At 38.1% G+C, this 20,498-nt stretch overlaps 1 protein-coding gene across 1 annotated transcript; it reads right to left on the bottom strand.

The window, feature by feature from the left end:
* Nucleotides 1-1,464: 1,464 nt before the first annotated feature.
* Nucleotides 1,465-2,355, bottom strand: LOC106374132. The gene has a single exon (XM_013814222.1). It carries the CDS (start codon nucleotides 2,353-2,355, stop codon nucleotides 1,465-1,467), a length of 891 nt encoding a protein of 296 aa, XP_013669676.1.
* Between the last annotated feature and the right edge of the window lie 18,143 nt (nucleotides 2,356-20,498).

Genomic DNA, 20,498 nt, shown 5'->3' with positions numbered 1-20,498 from the left:
TCGGATTGAGTGGGTACAAAATTACATATATAATTTTTATTTTAAATTTGTTCGGTTTTCCTGAAAAGCAATCTCAACCAATTAGGTTAACTTTAGCTGACTATAAAGTAGCAATGAAATATGTATAATTATTCCAAGCTGAACATTAACAATTAAACAACTGAGTGATCATATAGAAGTCTGGGATATAGGCAATAGATATATTCATATATATATATGTAGAGTGGCAACTTGAAATTCAATGTCAAAAAACTAATTTCTAACTTTATTTATGTTTCTTCTTCAAGTTGATGTATTGAGTTAGAAAAAAAAATTGATGTATCGAAGATGACAATATTACTCAAAATGTGGAGTCGACGATATCGCGTGGATGCTAGCTGCAACGACCGACCATTTACGGACCACAGTTGACTTTGATTTCGTAGGAAATAATTTCAAATTATATTATTATAAACATTTGTCCACTCTTAGTTACACGTCTCTCCAGTTTTTTTAAATATAATGCAATACTCCAAGTTATTGCATACCTGCATGTATTGGTCACACCCACATGGGTCGCCGATGCAGCATTTACTATAACGATGGATAACGGACAAATAATATAGGTATGGACTTTATTGTAACTCAAATATTCAATCAGAAGATTTCAAGATTCTGAGGATGGTCTGGATTAAATTTGTGGACGAACGGTCCATACTCTGTAGATATGGATTTAAATTATTTTTATTTTTATAAACCCTATCGGCTATGGCTATCGATCGCTCCGGAAGAAACACACTTAGTGCTACAGAGTGCACTAGCCCGAAAGAGTACTACATTGTCTGATCCGAGTTTAAAATACCTTCCGACTATTGTCAGAGTGAACCGATTGTCTGTTACGATCTATCATGTAAATCAGTAGGACCGAAACATAAGCCTAGATTGACTAATTTAAATATGGATTAAAAAAATTTCTCGTTTCAATCCAAGTTTTGGTATTGAGTGTGTTTTTTCTTGTCTGCCGTGTTGAGTTTAACAAATTAGGAAAAATAATTACAGTATTCTTTGGTTTAGAAACCATAAACTATGTTTTTCTATATATCTATCAAGATTTAATTTGATTTAGTTCAGTTGATTTCATTACAATGTCTGATGAAGTAGGTTGAAATGCATGTGTCATTACGTTTTTCATCATTAGTTAATACTTAATAGCGACTTGGCTACTAGCAAGTCTACTAGAATCATCGGTTGAAAAAACTAGTATCTATATATAATCATGATATCATCTAATATGTATCCTATTACAAATATTCTAAATTTGATTTGAAAATGATATTATATGGTTTTAGAGTCCGTTGTTAACCATGAACATCAACGATTCAACATATTGGTACGCGGTCTCACTCGGAGTTGGACTCACTACTTCGTCTCATCCTTTTTTTTTTTTTTGGGACAACTGAAAATTTTAATATTAAGCAGAGAAATTTAGAGGGTATAAGAGCTTGGGCTTGAGCCAGAATGTAAGCAGGCCTTAGCATATAAGTCCGCATGCCCATTTAGCTCCCTTTTGATAAAAGAAAAACGACATGAAAATGAAGAAGAAAGAGAGAACGCGGCGATGTCCGAGAGTACTCCGTAAAGCTCGGTCGGATGACGTCCCGCAGTTATTGCTCCGATGAGCTCTTGGGAATCTGATTTTAACCAGATGGTGTTGAGATTGAGATTGATCGCGTGATGGAGGGTGTTCCTTATTGCTAAGGCCTCCGCCATACGGGCTGAAGAGACGTGTTCCTGAAACAGAGATCCTCGAGTGATCTCTTTTCCTTGGAGATCGGTGAATATCCAGAACAATCCCGCTTCTCCTGTGTCAGATCGCCACGCTGCGTCGGTATTGCAACATATTGAAGTGGGGTGGAGATTCTCGTGAGAGGTGGAGTGGGTGATGATCTGTTGTGGTGAGTCCGTTTTGCGAATCTTTGATTGGGCTCGATCCCATTCCATTAAAGCGATGATGGCTTTGAGGACAATCTCGGGTGCTGTTGAGGGCTTTTTCTCGAAGACAAGATTGTTCCTAGAGATCCACAGAAACCAACAAACCCAAGGGAAGATGTTGATTGTGAAACCATAAGGAGGAAGCGGAATCCAGGAGCCAGACGAGATGAGGGCCTCTTTAAAGGACACAACTTGGGAGGCATCGAACGTATGTGACCAGGGACCTAGGCTCCATACCTCGCGAGCAAAGGGACAGTTAATCAGGAGGTGGAGAGTAGTTTCAGATTCCCCGCATCTACAACATAGTGTAGGGATAAGGAGCCCCCGCTTCTGGAGGTTTTCACCCGTTGGTAAGGCATTTTGACCAACCCTCCAAATAAACATCTTTATCTTAGGTAGCATTTGAGCTGACCACACACATTTGTTCCAGTTCCAGCCATTTATATCATTGTTCAAGAGTGGGAGTGTCGATTGAACCTTAGGAGATTGAAGTGAGAGATAACCTGACTTTGCAGTGTACTCACCAGACTCATGATAAGTCCATACATGAGTGTCAGGGGCTCATTGTTTGCTAGGACGAATGTTTAGAATGAGGTTCGCTAGCTCCGGGAGAAGGTTGTTTATCTTGGCCTTGTTCCATTCCTTCGTTTCTCTAGAGAGTAGGTCTGAGACTAATAAATATTGATCTTTTTCTAGTACAGGTCCCATTGGTTGTATGGATGAAGCTGAGTCCATCCAAGACTCTTTCCATACGCTTGTGGATTCTCCATCTCCTATTGCCTTCCCCAGGTGGTTAAGGAGCAAGTCTCTGCCCTTGAGAATCCCTCTCCAGCCGTGGGAACAGGACGTGGCGGCTTCTACGTTGAGGAAAGAAGAGGATGTGCAGTATTTGCCTGTCAATACTCTCGATAGGAGGCAGTCTGGTTTTGTAATGAGCCTCCATGCTATCTTCCCTAAGAGGGCGAGGTTAAAAGCTTGAATATCCCGGAATCCGAGGCCTCCGAGCCCTTTAGGTAATGTGAGTGTCTCCCATGATACCCAAGCTATTTTATTTTCACCATGTTTCGAGTCCCACCAGAATCTGGTTAGAACTGATTGAATGCGTTTACAGAGATTGACAGGGAGCTCAAAACAGGTCATTGCAAATGTTGGTATTGAGGAAAGAACTGCCTGCAGCATGGTGGCTTTTCTTGCCATAGAGAGGAAGCGTGTGGAGTAGCTTAGAGCTCGTTGTAGCATTTTATCAACTATGTAGGAAAAGAGATCCTTCTTTCTTCTACCGAAATGCTTCGGTAGTCCCAGGTATTTCCCTACCCCTCCCTCCTTTTCTATCTTCAGGTGCTGTTTTACTCTCAATCTAACCCCTGGTGGCATTTTTGCTGAGAACAAAATTTATGATTTTTCCAAATTTATCATTTGACCTGAGGCTGTCTCATAACTGTTTAAGATTTCCATTAGGGTGGAGCAGCTTTGGGGGTCCGTCTTAGTGAAAAACATAGTATCATCAGCAAAAAGAAGGTGGTTTAGCCTTGGACTGTTTCTAGCAACTCGTAGCCCTGCCATCAGACCATTGATTTGTGCTTTTTTTTTGCAGAGACCAGAGAGAACTTCTCCGCATAAGATGAAGATATAGGGAGACAAAGGGTCCCCCTGTCATATCCCTCGTTGCGGTACAACACAGCCCGCCACTTCATTGTTGTTTAAGAAGGAGTAAGAGACCGTGGAGATACATTGCATGATCATATGAATCCAGGTATTATCAAATCCCAATCTTTCCAGGACTGTGCGTACAAAGGACCATTCGAGCCTATCATAGGCCTTGCTAGTGTCTGTTTTTACAGCCATAGAACAATGCACAGTTGCACCCGAGGTCTTGAGATAGTGGAGCATCTCGTGTGTGATGAGCACGTTGTCTGAGATAGCTCGATCAGGTATGAATGCAGATTGATTTTCTGAGACGATCTCTTGTAGAACCGGCTTCAGCCTTAGGGATAGCAACTTAGAAATGATCTTATAATATACGTTGCAAAGGGCAATAGGCCGGTAATCTGAGACTTTTTTATGATCTGAACTTTGGGGATCAATCTGATGTGGGTGTTGTTGATCGACCATGGCAAAGATCCTGTAGAGAAAAAGTGTTGAATTTCTCTCGTAATGGCAGGACCTACAACACTCCAGTTCGATTGGAAAAAGCTAGTTGAGAAGCCATCAGGCCGTGGAGCTTTATCTGGGTGGATTCCAAAAAGAGTTGTCTTCACTTCTGAGATAGAGGGTATTGCAGTTAGAGCCTCATTTGTCGACGTACTGATGCACGGAGTTAGGGCTCTGTTCACGACTGCAGCAGCAGGTGGAGAGGAGGAGTTAAAGATTTGTTGGAAGTAGTTCAAAATTACCTCAACAATTTGCTTCTTCTCAAAGACCGGGATACCTTCCGAATCCTCAATAACTGTGAGCTTGTTACGGGCTCTTCTACTTTTGGTAGAGGCATGAAAAAAGCATGTGTTCCTGTCTCCAAGGGTGAGCCAGAGTTGGCGGCTACGTTTTTTCCAGAATTCCTCCTCCGCCTTGTACGCTTGGAGTAGTTTCTGATTGATTTCGGAGATCAGAAGATCATCTGCTATAAGGTCAGTCATAGCGCTATCCAGTTTCAGACGTAGTTCCCCAATCTCTTTTTGGCTGTTAACATAGTTCTTTTTGCTCCACGCAGCTATTTCTCCTCTGCAGTTGCTGATTCTCTGCGCCACCAAGAGAGTTGGATTTTCATTCCAGGTTCTGTCTACCAGCTTCATCATTATCTCTCAGCCTTCGGTCGTATCTGAACAATCTCTGAGTTTTTTTCCTTTTTGCTGTCGAAGGTAGATAGAATAGGTCTGTGATCTTAGCCTTCAAAAGGGAGGTAGTGTGAGCGCCCATTTGGGAAGAGATCCATCCATGTGCTGTTGGCCATAGGTCGGTCCAAACGACAGTGAACCAGATGCGAGTGGCGTTTCCCTCTCCCTGAAAGAAAGTTTCCCGAGTGCTTCAGGCCAAAGAGATTGCACGATGCAAGAAAGGATCTGAACGCAGTGAAAGAGCTCTTAGGTCTCATTCCCCCCCCCCCCCCCCCTGATTTTTCTGAACTATTGATGATTTCATTAAAATCTCCTGTTAAAAACCAGGGGTGGTCTCTATTTTCTGAAATAGCTGAGTGGTGATCCCAGACTGCTTGTCTGTTTGGTATTTCAGGAGCCCCATAAACAAATGTGCTGTTGAAAGAGACATTTTTAAAGGTGATAAGCGTATTGATGAAATGCTCTGTGGACAAGAGAATTTGGATGTCTATTTCTTGTTTCCAAAGGAGAGCAAGACCGCCTCCGTTTGTAGGTGAGGGGGAGACCAAGAAATGAGAATACATGCGTAGGGGTTCTAGGTCTACAAGTACCTTATGGTCGCAGTTTTTTGTTTCTGAGAGGAAGATAATATCGGGGGAACACTTTGAATTCAAATCCAAGAGCCTTTGGACTGTTTGTGGGTTCCCAATTCCACAACAGTTCCAGCTCACCACTACTAAGGAAGAGCAGGACGCAGGATGTGAAAATCCTGGTGTTGGGGGGCTGCTATGGGGGTCCTAGTGCGGGTAACTGCATTATTGCTCGTGGAGGTGACCGGCAGTTGCTTAGCCTTCTGAGATTGTATTGGGGATGCAAAAGGGAATCCATGTCTCGTAGGCGTCGCTCGTGTAAAGTTACGCTTTCTTGCACTAGCTCCAGGTAACGTAAGCAGACTCGTACCAATCTTTTTCCTTTTCTTTCTTGCACTCCGTAGGCTTGAGCCACCTCTATTGATTGGCTCTTGAACTGTAGCAGGTTCTGGAACCTCCTCCACAGAAGGGAGTTCTAATCTGGTGAAGACCGAGGGGGGAGGAGAGAGCATGTTTGGTTCTTCCAGTCTGTCAAAAACTGAGGGAGGTGGTTGACGTTTGGTTCTCCTCTGGAGAGGTTGACGTTTGCTGCTGCAATTATTCCTTATGCCGTTCTCGCTATCAAGTTCTCTTTCTCGCTTTGAATGACTCTTTGTCGACGAGCAGCACTCTCTGCTTTATCTGGTACATTTATGTACTTGTGTGTGACTTCAATGAGATCTTCAATAACCTCCTCTGTAGTAGGGATTGTGTGTTGAGGGAAGTCGCAAAGGGCCAGGTTTCTGCCCAATGGTTGTCTAGTATCCACTGCCATCTCCACAGTCCCCTTAGGAATGTAATGTGTACTTGTATGCTGATTGTTGCTTTCAGACACTCTTAGTTGAACTTTTTCCCGCCACATCACCTGAGAGGAGCGTTCTTTGTTGATCCCTGTAGTGCTTTGTCGAGCCCTAGAGTAGTTGTCTTGTGGTTGGGGATGATGTCGTGTATGTTGGGTAGTTGGGGGGGAAGCTCCTTCTCTGCTCCTTGATGGAATCAGTTTATTTTTCAGGGGTTGTCCTCTTACTTCCGGAGGGGGTATTCTCCTATCAAAAGGACTACCATGTCTGTCGATTCTCTGATGGAAGGGCTCTTTTGTTGGTTCAGCAAGTAGTTCACTGTCCCTTTGACTTGCATAAGGTTTAACTTCTCGAGAGGATTGTGTACACTCCCGGGATCGATGCGTTAGTTTGTGGCAGATGGAGCAGTGGAGTTGTATGTCTTCATAATCTAGCACTACCACCAGCTCTTCGCCAGAGTCAAATTCGATTAGCGGATCCACAATCAGAGGTTTAAAAGCATCCACAAAGACCATGACTTTTGCAGATGTTTTGGAGATATGATAGGTATCAAAGCAACCTAGTTCATGGCCTATGCTGAGGATCATCTTCTCATGCTAGAAGTGTAGGGGGAGTCCTTGGAGTCGAATCCAAATGGGGATCTGTGAAGGGAAGGTGGGAGAGATGATTGGCTCCCATTTCTGCAACACCACCATCCAGCGGTAATAGTGATATGGTCTTTTAGCTAGAACCTTGTCCAAATCATCTTTGAGTTCAAATCTGAACTGGAAACAGTCGAGACCCAGATCAGATCCCGTTATTCTTCCCTTCAGATTCTAGGTCCTTGGGAGAGTAGAGATGAGCGCTTCAACCGGCTGTTCCTTTGCGTTGGTGACTCTTCCGATGAGAGTAAGAGTGTTCTCCTCTATCAGAGCTGAGGTATCGATCTCCGGCGCTCTAATGCGTTTCCTTTCACCATCTTTAGGTTGTGTATAAAATTGTTTGCCTTTCTCAGATGTAGTGTATCTTCTTGAAGCGACCGAGAGCTGAAACGGAGGGTAGGTGATGAGATCTCCGTCGTCGTTTGAGAAAAGTGGGGGAAAGAGTGGAGGTGTCTGAGGAGTAACAGTCGACTCAGCTCCACCTTTAGGAGAGGAAGGGGAGGGAGAGACCCCCCCCCCCCCCCCCCCCGGGGTCTTGGGCCGTAGACGTTACCGTCAGAAAGAACGGACGGCGAAACACCGTCGGGAAAGCAAGAACCGTTGGGTAAAAGTTTAGGGTAAACCTTTGTCTGGAGGAAGCTTCCACAAGAAGCAAAGATTCGAAACTACAGAGGCCACGTGTCAGAGTGCAGGAACAGAAGGGGAAAGTCAAATTTAGAAGAGCAAAGAGACTGGTGGGTAAAGAATATCCTACTTCGTCTCATCCTATTGCAATATTTTTATGGTTATCTTGTAACATTTTTTATTCTTCATTATATATTCTATAATATGTGTAAACGCATATATATACATATATATGTGGTGTGTGCGCAGTGTGATACTAATCCCGAAGAGCATCTCCAAAAGACACTCTATAACTTCAAATATGAAGTTTTTTGCTCTCTAAAAAGGAACTTCAAAACTTCAAATTTTAAGTTTTGAAGAGTGAAACTCTATAGTTAAAGAATAACACATTTAAACTTCAAATATAGAATTTTGAAAACTTCAAAATAGAATTCTTTTTTGGAAATGCTCTGAGAAGGTTGCAAAGGTTACAGCATATGCAAACCAACAAAACACACACGTAAAGAACAATTGCTTAGATATTCTTAATAAACGAATTTTTTTCATATACTTTGCTTCTAAAAATTACTTTAGTTTATATTTGTTTAATTCAAAAATTAATAAAATTAATAATTCACTATATTCAGTTAAACTATTTACAAATCATGTCGTTCCTTCTATTAACATAATTTGTTTTCCTCTTGGTTTACGATTTTCAATCTATGCTTCTTTTTTATTTTCCTTTTGGTTCACGGTTTTCAATCTCTGCATTTTTTTTTTCTTTTTCACTTTTCACCTTTTAAAACTTTTTTTTCTCTCTTTTGATATGTTCTTCATTTTCTGCTTTCTCCCCACCCTCGTTTTATTTCTTTTCTTTCAATTTGTTTCATTCTTCTTATTCGATATTTTTAGTCTTTCTTTCGATCTATTTCTCCTCTTCTCTTTCAGTTTTTTCTACCATTTTTACCTTTTTTTTTCAAAATTTTTATACTTATTTTCCGTCTTCATTTTTTTTATTTTTATTTCATTTTCGAAGAAATAAAATAAAAACCCAAAAATAATATTTTACTAAATTATACTATTGATCGCGTACAACTAATTAGTATTACAGGAATCCTAGTTATACCAAGTTCTTCTTTAACAATTGAGATTTTTAAATTTAAAATCTAAAATTTGAATTGAAAGGTAGAACTAAGGGCAAAAACAAAATATTGTTATTTAATCAAATGTACATAAATATATAATTAATTAAAAGTATGTGAGATTGATATTTTTTCTATATAACAAGAATAAGACTATTATATATTTAAGAAATCGACCCACACGTAAACTGCACCAAAAAAAAATACAATTCACCAAATGAAAGAGAGCGCTTTTCTAAATAACGGAGCTGGTCAGTAGACCCAATGCTTCCCGATATTTTTATAAGAATATAATATAACTAGGTAACTAGGTAGTAATCCGCGCCTTGCGCGGGATGAGATTATTAATTTCGTTTTTAAATAAAAAGATATTAGTTATGTTTAATCTGGATATCGGTTCGGTTCACATTGTTTTCGGTTTTTAGTCTCATAAAATATAATTACCATTCTAAATTCATATTTATTTTTCTTTGTTCGATTAAAATGTGTGAAGTTTTGATGTTCAATGGTTTTATTTTACAATTTTTAAACGAATGCAAATCAAATCAAATGTAAATAATAGTTGAAAAAAGACATTTAATATTATTTTTGTTGTTTGTACAAACAATGTTGGTGATGTTTTAAGATTATGTATTTTATATAAGATAATCTAATATTAGTTGTGTTGTTTGAACTTTCATATATGTTAGACATAATATAAAAAGTTGTATATTTATACTCATAGAAATTTGTTTTTATTGAGTTTAATAATATAATTTTTATTAATTGTAGTTTTTATATAATTTATTTTTAATAGTTATTTTTATTTTATTTTATTTTTTAATCCCTTAATTTTAATATAATTTATAAAATAAAACAATTTGATTTTTGAATGGATATTGAGATTTTTATCTTTTTATTTCTATGTTATTGTTTTAAAAATGGATATTAAGAAAATACACAAACTAATTTTAAAACAAATGGACTGTTGTAGGTTTTAAACCCAACATACCTTAATAAAAATGGACCATGTATTAATGAATCATTGAGTGAAAAGTTGATTAGAATCTTGGAACAACCTTGTGAAAGAAATGAATCAAACTGATTCACCAGATCCTTTTTGATGGAAGCGTTAATCTCAACATCCTGCAGAATATAAAAAAAATCGAAATATAGAATCTGAAAATTAAGCATGCAAATTTTTTAAAACTTAGTAATATGAAGAGTAAAGGATGCCTACATTAGAGTCGATTAGAACCATCTCAATGGTTAGACCACCAGCAACAATACTGCTACCACAAACGTATGATCTTCCTCCTAATCTTCGACATTAACCTGAATGGTTTCAAGTCAGACACAAAAGTTATTGCAGCCATTATAGGAGAATGAGATAAATTTTGTAAGATTTTGAGTTTATGGAATAACTGAAATGAATGGGAGAAGCGAGTCTTATATAGTTTTACTATACCTAAGGCAATTCACGATGTATCTCCGTATAATACCAAATTTAATTGCATATCGTTTACCTTGTCAAGCAATCTTCGATATATATATTGCCATAACCTAAAAATGAGAAATATATGCCATCTAATATCATTAATTTACATTGCCAATCACTCACGACAATTAAATATTGTCCAAACCCATACGAAAACGGTTTAATTCGGTATGTGTACACTTGATTGATATCTTTTTAATATTCTTAACCATAATATTCTAATTTCGTCTAGGACAACCTTTTCATTTTCTTAAAAACACAAACTTAGGTTACATGCATGAATAAACAATGTAAAAGAGGACTCCAATATGTATAGCATCAACAAAATCTTGCATTAAGGATGATAAGCTATAACACAAACATTGTTTTCTTCTTAGGTTGTAGATAAAGAAATTTTCATCTCTTACGTGCGTGTGAGATTTCTATAAACGGCTGATTGTTGTTTTCTCGATAAGTATTATAATCAATGTCATTGATAGAAGTGAGAGTGTATACACTACAACGTCAGGTAGCATTGTAGAAATCGTTTTCGTTAGTGTATAACCCGCTTTTACAATGATAGCTTCTTGGACTGCAAGAGTCTACAGCAATCTGAGCGTCAGTATTGGCAGAATACTACTTAGGTCCTTTCTCATTGTGATGCTACAAGTAACTACCAATGTCAAGTTTTGCATATTTGCTGAAGCCTTTACCATTCAAGTTGCTACCACGAATTTTGTCTCTGAGTACTTATATTGTCTTTGGTGGGGTTTAAGAAATCTAAGGTATAACAACTTGATCCAAAATACTTATGGTGTATAAATTAAGATTATCTGGCGGTTTTGTTTTATAGTTCTTATGGCCAGAATGTAATCACAAGTGTATATTTTGGCGAGATCCTGTTCTCTATTACAATTTGTATTATTGGGTTGATTCTCTTTACACTTCTGAACGGTAACATGCAAGTAAGCTTCAAAACTTAATTTTCATGACTATTTGTTTTTTGTTTTTTTTTTTCTAACGAAAGATATTGTTTAACTTTGTGGAAAGACATCATTACAATCGATGTCCGTCAGAGCTGAGGAATGGAGAGTTAAGTGACAAGACACTGAAGAATGGATGAAGTATCGTCAACTACGTCCAGAGCTTCAAGAACGTGTTCGTTTATTCGTTCAATACAAATGGCTTGCATCCAGAGGCGTCAATGAAGAATCAATCCTCCAGTATTTACCTACAGATTTACACCGAGAGATCCAACGCCATCTCTGTCTCGCTCTTGTCCGATGGGTACATACATCAACTATCTCCTCACAAGATTTGATTGCTTTTTATTTCATAAAATCACAATGTTTTCCCAAGTACAAGATCACAATACAATTTCTCTCAAGTTTCTCTGCTCAAGTTTCAAGACGAAATGTTTCTCTGCTTTACCCTTGATAATTATCGGCATGAGCTAAATCACAGAAACGTGCATGTGATTAATTGAATCAAAATAGGAAAGTTTTTGTCACCATTTTATTAGGAGTTCTATCAAGCTGACACGTGGCCAATGTAATGTGAACGCATTAAAGCCAATGCTTCTCTTTTAATATATAAGGGATAATATGCGTAAGAGCCTTACGCGGAATGTGATTATTAGTTTCATTATTTTTTTAATAATGAGACATTAATCTGTTTAATCTGGATATCAGTTCAATTCTAGATTGTTTTTTGGTTTTTAATCTCCTAAAATATAACTATCGTTTTAAATCAATATTTATTTGGTTTGTTCGGTTAAAATGTTTGATGTTTTTGTTTTTTTTTCCTGTGATAATCAAAAAATTACTATTATTTATTTGTTTTAATGTTATGTATCTTAGATAGTCGTGATGTCGAACCAATGGTTTCATATTATAGTTTCTAAATGGATAATAGTTAAAAAAGAAAAGAAAGTTATTAAGACAAATCATTTTACTACAATTTGGTCGATAGTGAAAGAAACATTAACAAAAATAATATTTTAACTTTAAAAAAATTAGATATTTCAGTTGTGCTAAATACTTAGTTATAAGGCGCTAACGTCGATGTGCACATGTATGTGTATGTAAAAGTATATAAAGATGGTTGATAAATATATAAAGATACTGTTAATTAATGTTAAATGACATTTTTTCAAAATAATACATGAAAAATAAAATTCTTAAAATAAAATTATTTGAAAACAAAAATATTGTAAAATTTATATAAAATATAAAATATAATATATATATAATTCTTTAAATATATGTATATATATATGCATATAATGGATCAAATTGGATATCCGTTCCTATAAATATTGATATTTGTGATTTGCTTCTTTTTTTTACGGATATTGCATTTTAGTTTTTGATTTGCTTCGTAGAGTAACGGATATCTGGATTTTTTGGCTCGAATCAAAACGGATAACGAATCGAATCAAAATTTATGAATAATTTGTTCACCTCTATTCTTAAACAGTAAAAACAACCTAAAAAAATCATGCATGTGAGTTTTATATTAAAAAATGTAAAGTACGTAGTGTGAACATATTTATATAAAGTTTGGTTGAGACTCTACATGTAATATGTGTTCATTTTAATGTGAACTCATTTATTATAATGTTTTTATACGTGATATGTATCAAGTTTAGTGTAAACGCACTTATTACAATATATTTTTTTTTAATATATAAGAGATTTATAATTTTTTACTATTATCGTCACTAGGATATGTATATCTGCTTTTCCTGCATAAAAATTAATTTTTAGAATTTTTTATTATATTGTTTTTAATACTTTTTATTATATTGTTCGTTCCATCTTCCCAAGGCTGATGACTCTCAGAATCAGGCTCAGCCTCTTGAAGATCTTACAAGAAGGTTTAAATCAAATATATTTCCGATGCTGACTCTTCCTATATATATATTTAGTTCTGTAGATTTTCTCTTCATGTGTGTATTTTTACGTGCAGCTAATGTTCTTATATATAAAAAGTTAGAACCTTGCCATGCCATTCTTAACTTTATTGAGAGTAGAGGATGCAAACAAAACAGCTGTAGGTTAGAACCTTGCGATGTCATCATGATAATAAAGCTTCAAGCAATTGTGGATTAATCTATTGTTTTCTTAAGCAGGTTACTGCGTTTGATAACACCCAGAACCCCAAGTATTTTCAAGTCAGATCCATCACCAAGCAATGTAGAAGTACAATATTTTTATCCTTTTTCATTCAAATATTCAATATACTAATTGATTCATGTGTTATGTATTGAATTTGCAAACTAGGGATTTTTTTCAGGACTTGATAGAACCGGTTTTGCGTACTATAGGCCAGTGCCAGTCATAGAGTGTGGAAGATATACTCTTTGATGTTTCTTTTTGGGATATATATTTGAGAACTTATACAAGCTAAGATAAAAAAAAATAGACCAAATCTGCAGGAAAACACAAGTGTAGTGACTGGTAGGAAAGACTTTTGATCAGTTGGTATTAATCTGTCCCAACAATGTCTTCTTGCGGTAAGTAAATCCAAAAGACCACTCTGCTAAACTTAAGTTTCTATTAACCGAAACTGAGATAAAGACTCATGGATCTTGTGGGGGAAACTGAAAACAGGTCGTGACGTTGGGTTTACTTTTCAAAGGCTTGATAATCATGTTTTTGCAAGAAATGAAGCATTGGCAAATGTGCATGCTAAACTACAGGTAGATTTAATCTTACCTTGAGCAAAAACTGGTGATTCCCGAATCATGAGCCAATCTTATTGATTTGTTGATGACAGGTTAATGATAAAGAAGCCTGTAATAGTTAGTTTTTTTGATAGAGCTTTAGCTCAAGCCCCTCTCTCCTTCATTACTATTTGTTGTATATATCTTAATTTCCAGTTAAAACTATCGACTAAATTGAGCACCCAAGACATGGATGTTAGGATGTGTTCATCAACGAAGAATTGAAACGAAGAGGTGGTTCTGCTAAGTAAGAGTGAATTGTAATAAAGTTTGAGTAAATGTAGACAAAAGAACAGAAAGAAAAATCAGTGTGATATTTCCTGATTCTAATATTGTGTGGAATTGGAAAAGAAAGGCACTCAATTCGTTAGAATGTGTAATCAATAATGAAATTACATTTGATATTGTATGGTACAAAATCTAATTCGGCCAAAGAAAAACAGAATATTGATTAAAAAAAATTCTTAAAAAGCATTCACACTCTGTTGACCTCCAGCATCAATTGTAAGTTGTAACAGTACCTCTGAATATCAAGATAAGACTACAAAAACAGTTATCAAGTAAGTACTTGTTTGTTCAGATCCAGTCATGTATACGTGATGATTCAGTAGAGCTGAACCTAAGATGCAATAAACGGTTGTACGAGCATCATGGGCCTGACGTTATGGATTTTCTGCTGAAGAATTTTCATATCTCCTCGCTAGAGCAGAAACAAGAAGAATAGGCTAGGTGTCTCTCTGATTCAGGAAAGTATGGGCTGACCGTATATCCTAACAATCATCATAAATCACTAGATCATTGTAGCTTCTATTTTAAGCTGCATGACTCCAAGACTAAGCACAAAAGGTAGGTTTTCTTACAATCTTTCACTCCAAATAAAATTCATTTTGTTAGATTACCTATTTGGTTTGCAGAAACCCGTTGATTTTGTTTGGCTGCACTTGAAGCTATATAGAAGAATGCTTTATATAAAGGCCTGGTGACTTTGTAAGTACTTAAGAAAAGGTGATAAAACGAAAAGAATGTCTTGTATCATTTTAAGTTAAAATTTGCATATGAGTAAATCTCTTGGTTATCTCCGAGAGGTTCATTTTTAGTGGCAGCAAAAAGGTATAAGTGATAGAGAGCAAAACAATAACACGCTCCATGCCATTGCTGTCAAAACTAAGCCCTCTTTCACCCCAAACGTGGACTTTGATTATTCTAATGCACAAGTTCATGCTGACCAGAGACCACCTCCTCCTCTCATGTGAGTACAGCCAAGCCATCTGGAGGGAGATCTTCATCAGGTGCCAACCGCCTGCATCGCCTTTCGCAAACTGGTCTGAGGTTCTTTCTTGGATCAGAGCTGCCCGATCTTGAAAGCTAAATCTACTAAGGAAGCTTGCAACACAATCAGTGATTTACCACATGTGGAAGCAGAGGAACAACCTGATTCACAATCAAACATCAATACCGGCTGCAACTGTGTTCCACGGCATCGACAGAGAGCTGAGGAACATCATCTCAGCAAGGAGGCACATGAAGAGATTTGACTCCCTCATGGTTATGTGGCTGAGATAGTTGATCTCTGTAGGTAAAGTAGGCTTCATCTTGTTTTTTTTTTTTCTTTTTTGCCGAGATAGATCAAACTCTAGTTATTACTATTGTAAGAACTCTTATTCATTTATGATATTTACAATTTAGCAAAAATTGTAAGAACTGTTATTCATTTATGATATTTACAATTTAGTAAAAAAAAAAAAAGTTCATGCTGACCTATTAATCAAGTTTTTGTTAGAAGAGATATGTACTACTGAATAGTCGGATAAAGTGATGAAGCTATTGGTAACTTTTTATTGGAGCACATAATTGGCGTTTCTTCTAAAAACAATTGTCATATACGAGTTAATTGACTACATGTTTTGCCCCTGTGAGTTATGATCTTTGGAAGTATAGAAATGAGAGCACTTCTATCCGGGATATAAGAAATCAGTATTTTTAAGATATACAACATTGACGAACCCCGCGCAACCGAACCCTAGTTAATCTAGTCACTCACATGCTTTTATTGAAAATGACTGCTCCCTCCGTTTCATTTTATTTATCGTTCTAGGTTTATGCACACGGATTAAGAAAACATATGATTTTGTATATTTTCAAACAAAAAACACAATTACCTATATACCTAACCATTTGTCAACCAATAGAAAAATAAATTGAAAAATCTTATTAATAAATTTTGCATTAAAACTCTAAAACGATACTTATTTTGAAACGAAAATTTTTCTCTACAACGACAATTAAATCAAAACGGAGGGAGTAGTAAATAACTGAGCAGAAAACTTAGTTACTCCAAAAAATTATCAATCAAGTGAAAACTTTTTTTTCTTTTTTTCCTTCAATTACTGTTTAAACAGAGAAAAAATGTATATACTTGTTTATTCTAGTATACACATGAGTAAACTTATTTACTTCGTTTATCTATCTCTCTCATTTTTTCACTCTTTTTTACTTTTAAATTTTCTTCTCATTTACTCTATTAACCACAATCCTTACGACTACCAAGTGGGTATTTCATAAACTGTTCCTCATTGGAATGTGGCTGGGCATTCATCCTTCTTATGCTTAGAGAATTTCTAAGTAAGGTCTGGTTAGAGCTATAGGCAATGGAAGAAAGACTAATTAATGTGTGGGGAATACAATTGGATCATAGCTTTACTCAGTGCTACGTTTAAAGCAAACATAATTGTTGATCTCGCTTCCTCTGATTTACTCATAGAGCAAACAAGGTGGAACATCGATCTGGTCAGACAAACCTTTCCAAACGAGATGTAAAAATCAATTTGAAAATAAAACCATCTGTAGACTGTAAGCTAGCCAGATTCAGACATTTGGGGGTTTTCAAAAACAGTGATCCACTGATATACCTATCAAAGTGGCTACAACGCTCTAGAATATTAAAGCTCCTCTACCGAATTCTTTGCCTCCAAATGAGAAGATGTTATGGGGTAATATCTAGCATATTAAAGCGCCTTCAAAGCTTAAATACTTGCTGTAGGAGAGGCTTCAGATACATGGGATGGGATGCAAATGGGTACCTGACCATATGGATATCTCCCGAGGGAAGTTTTTGTCATGTCCATTTCATTGTCAAACGGCCAAAGAAACATGAGAGCCCTCAAATCTTTCAATGTTTGAATGTGGCCTCTCTCCCAACTCTATCTTCTTGAACGTTTGTCATCTCTATGCTTGCAATAGAAATCATTCCTTAGATGAGACAATAGTTCTAACCTTTGTTGAACTTTCGTGAACTCTGCTGAAATCTCACTCTATTACTCTGATTTTCAGTTTTCTCGCTTGGCTTCTCTTGAGGCAATCTATCTCACTCTTTTACTTGTTTGACAGAGTTTTTTTTTCTCTTACTCTTTCTGTTTTAGTCAATTTGCCTAGAGATAAAATAAAGGACACATCTACTATAGTTGTCTACATTGTTAACACTGATCACCTGGATGCTTTTACACTTTCACACACAAATACATATTGTAGTTTCTCTACTTACTACGTACACTTGCATCATGCCTTAGACCATTCTTCTCGCTCCTAGACTCTTTTATACAAGCCACACCACTCATATTGTTTTGACTAATTTTACAAGTAATATTTAACCAACAAACCTTACGCATTTAACAACTCTTTAACCATTCTAGCTAAATAGCTTAACTTAGTTTAACCAAACTAATACTCTTATTCTTCTTGATGTGCAACTTCTTGTTACACAACCCAACTCATCTTTGTCTTTTTGTTGTTTGTTGGGGTCGAAAACGGTTACGGCGAAGTTAACGTCCAAATCCCCAAAGAAGAAAATGTAGAAACCTTCTTCGACAAATACTTTTTCGAAATAGATTCTTCTTTACAAAAAGCTTTGCGGAGGAAACGCGAGTCATCAGACGAGAGCTCGAAAAGGGTCGCTACGCAGCAACCGAACGCGTGCTCCGCTCGGTCGCTATGCAGCGACTGAGCTCGAGCCAAAGCTCGGTCGCTACGTAGCGACCGAGCGTCCGTTCCGCTCGGTCGCTACGTAGCGACCGAGCTCTTCCGAAACGTAGATACGACATTAGTCCATGCATTCTCGACTACCCTTCGATGCTATCTTCCGAAGACCGTAGCGAACCCATTTCACGCTCCCCGCCATTCTAAGTTATCGATCAAAATTTACCGTAAAACCGCAGAAAGTGCGTTATTTATCGAAAGAAACCGTAATAAACGCTTCGAGTCGGAAGACGGCCTAAAGAGACCTAAGACATGACTCGAGGCCCAACTTACGATTTCTTAACCAACAGCCCGTAAGCCGCATGACGGTTTACGCTTGGTTCGCAAGGAAAGATAAATGTCAAGTTTCCGCGGATAAATACGAAATTTTGAAGATAATTACGAAGATCGGAAAAAATGGAATATCTCCATTTTTATGCTATGGCGGCTTAAGGGCAGAAGGGGAAAAGCGTAAACCGACCTTGGAGCCAGTATATAAGGAGTCCTAGGCGAGAGGCATGGAGAAGAACTTTTCACAGCAAACTTAGCACTTAGAGCGATTTTAGGCAATTTTCCGTTTTTGTTATTCGAGCTGTGACTCAATTAGGTTTTTGCGGTCTTAGGGTTTTAGAACTAGGAATCTTGCCGACAGCTCTCGTAGCCCAGACACTTACCTTGTTGTAAACACTCAAACGCAGATTCGGAATAAGAACTATTTTGCTCTCTTTTTCGATTTCTTATTTTATTACTGTTCTCGTTTCGTGTTCTGATTGCTTGGCGTGTGGTATTAGCAGATATCCAGGACCTCTAGGAAATTAGGGTTTTCCTAGTTTCCTTATTTAAACGGAAATCGACAGTGCGAATTTCGGTTCCCACAGTTTGGCGCTAGAAGGAGGGGGGGGGGTACGGATCAATCTAACTCTCAACCACAGCACGCTCAACCAGACATGTCAATTGACAACACGGATAACGTGCAGACTCCCATTAACGGAGGCAGTGGCACGGATCTCCACACTCCCGCAGCGGACGTATCCGCGGCCAACGCACCAGCCAACGCCGCGGCGCTCGAGGAGCTTAAAAAGATGTTCGCCACCTACGAAAAAAGGTCGGAAGAACAGGATAAGCTCGTGAGCACCTTGACCAAACAAGTTGAAACTTTAACGGCAAGGACTCGAGCAATCCGCCCCCGCGGAACTAGGCCTGGGAATATGAGTTTTTACCCGCGGGACCCGGCCCGTTTGACCCGCCGCGGGGCGGGTGCGGGTCGAACAATTTAGAAAAATCGATTCGCGGGTGCGGGTGCGGGTTATGAGCATTTTATGCGGGGCGGGTGCAGGTTGGTGAATTTTGAAACGCGGGTACCCGCCAACCCGCAATTTTTTTTTTTTTTACATTTAAAAAAAAAATATATTTTTTTTTTGTAAAAATGTATATTTTGTAAAGAAAATATGAGAATTTTAAAAAATAATAATCAAAATATTTTAAAATATTTAAAATTTTAATTATAAATATATTATTTATATTATATTTTACAAAAATTAAATTAAATAAATATTTTTTTAAAATAAAAATATAACCCGCGGGTCCCGCGGGTTATCCGCAAAATTAAGCTGGGCGGGTGCGGGTACAAATTTTTTTGTTTGCGGGTTGTGCGGGTCGAATTTTTTGACAAAAAAAACTTTGTAACCCGCGGGTTGGCGGGTCAGCGGGGCGGGTTTGACCCGCAACCCAGCCCTACGCGGAACCACTAAAGTCCACGGGAAAAGACTCGACTTTGCAACCCCACTCAACAGGCCTGGAGCCGCGCAGGAACGACCTTCGGGTCAAAACCCTAGCGAGAAATCTCCCATCGAAAAGGGAAACTCTGAAAGCCCTCCGTCTCCCGCGAAGGCTTCGGAGGACAACGGAGTCGAGAAAGTCAACCTGGATCCTATCGATGTCTCCAAAAATACTGGTGAGGACGTCGACAGACATCCAAGGAGGACCAGAAGCCGATTCACTCGGAAAAGCTCCCCGTTCGACATACCAATGACAGAAGAGGAGGAAATCCTCTATTGGAACGAACAAGAAGAGCTGGCTGAAAAGCAAACCAAGCTCACTCGCAGTAAACACCGAAAAGCGCGGAAATCTGCTGACGAGACATCGGATATACGCGATCTTCGCGACTATATCACCAAGACTGCGGCAGAAGTAAGAGCCGTAAAATCCCAAATCTATCACGCTACCAGAGCGCCCCCGAGATCGACAGGCTGCTGGAAGTGGCTCGGAAGACCCCTTTCACCCCTCGCATCTCAGATACGAGGGTATCCGATCCAGGAAAAATTAAAGTACCGAAGTATGATGGTATGACCGATCCGAGAGCGCACCTTCAGGCTTTCCACATCACGATGGGAAGAGCGAGGCCGAAGGACGGCGAAAGAGAAGCCGGCTACTGCCGCCTGTTCATCGAGAATCTAGAAGGAGCAGCCCTCGAATGGTTCGCACGCCTTAAGCGAAACTCTATCAGAAGTTTCCGACAGCTCGCATCGGAATTTCTCAAGCAATATTCTATGTTCATAGATAGAGAAACTTCCGATGTCGATCTCTGGAGTCTGTCCCAGAGAGAAGACGAACCCCTCTGCGAGTTCATCAGCCGATTCAAGTTGGTAATGTCTAGGTTCAGCGGGATAAGCGACAAGGTGGCCATCGATGCACTCAGAAAGGCGCTC

Source organism: Brassica napus, chromosome C2 (genome assembly GCF_020379485.1).
Source record: "Brassica napus cultivar Da-Ae chromosome C2, Da-Ae, whole genome shotgun sequence".
NCBI lineage: Eukaryota > Viridiplantae > Streptophyta > Magnoliopsida > Brassicales > Brassicaceae > Brassica > Brassica napus.
This window is presented reverse-complemented; position numbering and strand designations above follow the sequence as displayed.

What these genes read in the sequence shown, in the direction of transcription:
- LOC106374132 (XM_013814222.1), bottom strand. Translation starts at nt 2,355, where the DNA reads ATGTTTATTTGGAGGGTTGGTCAAAATGCCTTACCAACGGGTGAAAAC.